This window comes from Anguilla anguilla, chromosome 8, assembly GCF_013347855.1.
Source record: "Anguilla anguilla isolate fAngAng1 chromosome 8, fAngAng1.pri, whole genome shotgun sequence".
In the NCBI taxonomy this organism is placed as follows: domain Eukaryota; kingdom Metazoa; phylum Chordata; class Actinopteri; order Anguilliformes; family Anguillidae; genus Anguilla; species Anguilla anguilla.
The window spans coordinates 2,419,487-2,422,361 of NC_049208.1; the positions used below are offsets into that span (position 1 = coordinate 2,419,487).

Consider the following 2,875-nt stretch of genomic DNA (forward strand, 5'->3'; position numbering starts at 1 on the left):
TGCAGCAATAATACTGCCATTTGGGTTTAACCCAAATAACTACTCAATCACTAAGGGTCAGACAAAATGAAAAGCAACACTTTCACGAAACAGCGTTAAATTAATGTTAAATTACTGCATTTTCCGTGTACACCCAGGAACCAACGCTGCAGTAAACAAACAGGCAGGTTCACCCAAGAGCAGCTGCCGTTTCCAAAGACCCAATGCCTTCGCGACTGGCACGGGACAGCAGGCGAATTTTGGATTAACTGTAATGCTTCTCTTGCTAAATAAATTTTGTTCTTTACGCGCATATTTACGACATTGAAAGCCCAGACATTTTTTTATGTTGTCCTCCTTAACAAAAGGTCACTTGTTTCGTGAATATAATCGTATTGTTCGCAAGGACGGTTATTATATAGTTTACTGCTGTCGTTACCGATACCAACGATATCAAGTATCAACAAAACTATACCGATGACAGGACAATAGGTAATATATCCATTATAAAATACGTTCACGCGTCTGTGAACAATGCAACACTAACCGAAGCAACTTCAGCGTCATGTTTCCAGATGTACGCTAATAAGTGCTTAACCGGATGAAAACTGATAAGTTTGTACGTTTTCTGCATTTCGTTTAAAGCAAAGATTGTTTGAGTATAAGTGTGCCGATGAACGTAAATGGTGAAATGGCGAAGCATAATGCACCAGGATTTTTGGATACAGGATGACTTTTTCTTGCGGAGAACAACCAGATTTTACGCAGTGTATTTTATCGCGCGCAACGTCGGTTTTGCGTTAACGTTTCGACTAAACAGTCGTTTCATTAACATGAAATAAATTTTGCAATGGGATTGAGAACCTCCAAACACACAATTACCCTAAAGACACGGGCTACTTTACCATTTACGGATTGTTATGATGTGGCTCACTGTTTTAGGATCAAGCATACCTGGCGACATACATCGTCAATCACAGGTTTTGGAACGTTTGTGTGTCCAATCAGGTTAAATAAATAGGCGGCCATACTGATAGCCTGCAACATCATAAAAGACCTAAATGTTCCCTTCATTTTGAATTGATAAGCAGGACGTTAGTCCGCGGAGCCTAAGAATAATCCCGTATGACACAAAAAAAGTTTACCTGTTTTCTTTGATCTCCTCCGCCTCCTTCTTTTGAACTTGCATTTCAGCGGGTTGCCAAGAGTGCCCGAAGAGCGGCTGCTGTTTCCCAGGACCGATGCCATCGCGGCAAATGACACGGGACAACGGGCGAATTCGGACGACCTGTTATCGCTTTCCCCGTTAAAGTAGAGTTGCTTCGCTTTTTTTACTCCGTCGGAAAGACTGCGCGGCGAGGCACGCGCCCCACAATTACGTATTATTAGGCGCAGCTGTGGGTAAAGCTCTGTTCCTGGCTTATGTACTTCTTTTTTTTGGCACGAGACAGTTTGAATAGAGTCATTCGGGGCGGATATGTCGTTTGCGGCTGGAAATCCTAATTAGACCAAGTCATAACGGTCTCCGGCGTGTGACATCACCACCAATACGACAGCCCCAAACCCCCCCGCAACTCGTCTGATGAGTCCTGATGTGAACGAGAGCTGGGCTGAGCTCTATCACTAAAACACATGTAAGAGTTTAGATTCTGTGTGCATGTGTGTGTATTGGAAAACAACAAAAACCAACTGCAACACAGTGTATCTGTTTAATTTGCTGACAGTTTTTTTTTTGGTCATTACAGATGTATATACCAGATGATTTACTGCAAACACACACACAAGCACCCACAGAAACACACACAAACACAGAAACACACACACACACGATGGAGCTGGAAAATGATGTCTGAAAATGTCCCAGTAAAAGCTTGATTGCGTCCCAAGCTGGTCCCTGGTCATTGAGAAGGCCATGGCATTGTGACATCACTGAGGCCATGGCATTGTGACATCATCAGCATCATGTGCGGTTTCACGCTATATAAATACGGTCGCGTAAGCACGGTCTTGCAAGATGGCATCACGCTCACCTGAGGTCCAGCTCAGGTGACGGACAACTGACAGAGGATACGGACCTTTGGATCTGAGCCACCTGCACAGGAAAAAGTTTATGGCTCTAGTGTAAAATATAACCCCCGCCCCCCTCCCGCCTCCACCCTCAAAGTTCTGTTCAGACATCCCCTGACCTTCACAGAGCGGAGGTAGAGGATCTGACAGTTTGCTGGGAACGTGTAATAATGACATTGCGGGTGCCATTTTGACATCACAAGCCTCTCGTGATGTCAAAATGGCACCCGCAATGTCATTATTACACGTGCCATGGCCTCAGTGATGACGGTGGGTGTTTGCCCTGACCTAGCAGTAGTGCTGAGCTCCTGGAGTCTGTGAGGGCAAGACACATCATGCAAGCACACAGGGTGCTGCGCATTTCTTACTCCGTAATGGTGGGAGGACAAAGTTCTGTGAGAGCAAAAACAGGCGGAGCTACAAAAAAAATGGGCGGTGCTACCAAAAAAATGGGTGGAGCTACAAAACCCTTGAGAACAAAACCCTTTCAAAAACTGGTTCAAAAAGTCAAGGACGGACACTGCAGCTCAGTGCTGGCTCAGCCAATCACGGGGCTCCTGGGAAGCCCACTCTCCCCCAATCACAGCTGTCGTTCACAAATAAGTGCGTGTGATACAGCCGCGCATCAGCGATCGCCGTGGTGACCCCGGTTGCTGGGCGGACTTTCAAACCTTGATGTGGAATGACTGCGGGTGACCTGCAGCCGCGACGCTGGAAAATCAAGTTCATTCACCGCTAACTGCTGAAGTGCTGAGCCTGAGAATTATATGACGATAACCAATCGCACGAGCGTCAACCTTATCGGAGGAAGGCCGGGCAGGTGCGAGAT

At 46.1% G+C, this 2,875-nt stretch overlaps 1 protein-coding gene across 3 annotated transcripts in view; it reads right to left on the reverse strand.

Annotated features, from left to right (window-relative positions):
- The window catches only part of LOC118233930 (double-stranded RNA-specific editase B2-like), a 71,244-nt gene extending 69,753 nt beyond the window's left edge, over positions 1 to 1,491 (reverse strand). The window contains exon 1 of one of the 3 annotated variants that reach the window (XM_035430086.1): positions 1,125 to 1,490. In XM_035430086.1, coding sequence (XP_035285977.1) covers positions 1,125 to 1,227 — 103 coding nt within the window. In that variant the 5' untranslated portion in view covers positions 1,228 to 1,490. Of the gene's footprint in view, positions 1 to 933; positions 970 to 1,124 lie in introns of those variants that run through there. The other 2 variants (XM_035430087.1, XM_035430088.1) reach the window with 2 other exon arrangements.
- Positions 1,492 to 2,875: the final 1,384 nt, after the last annotated feature.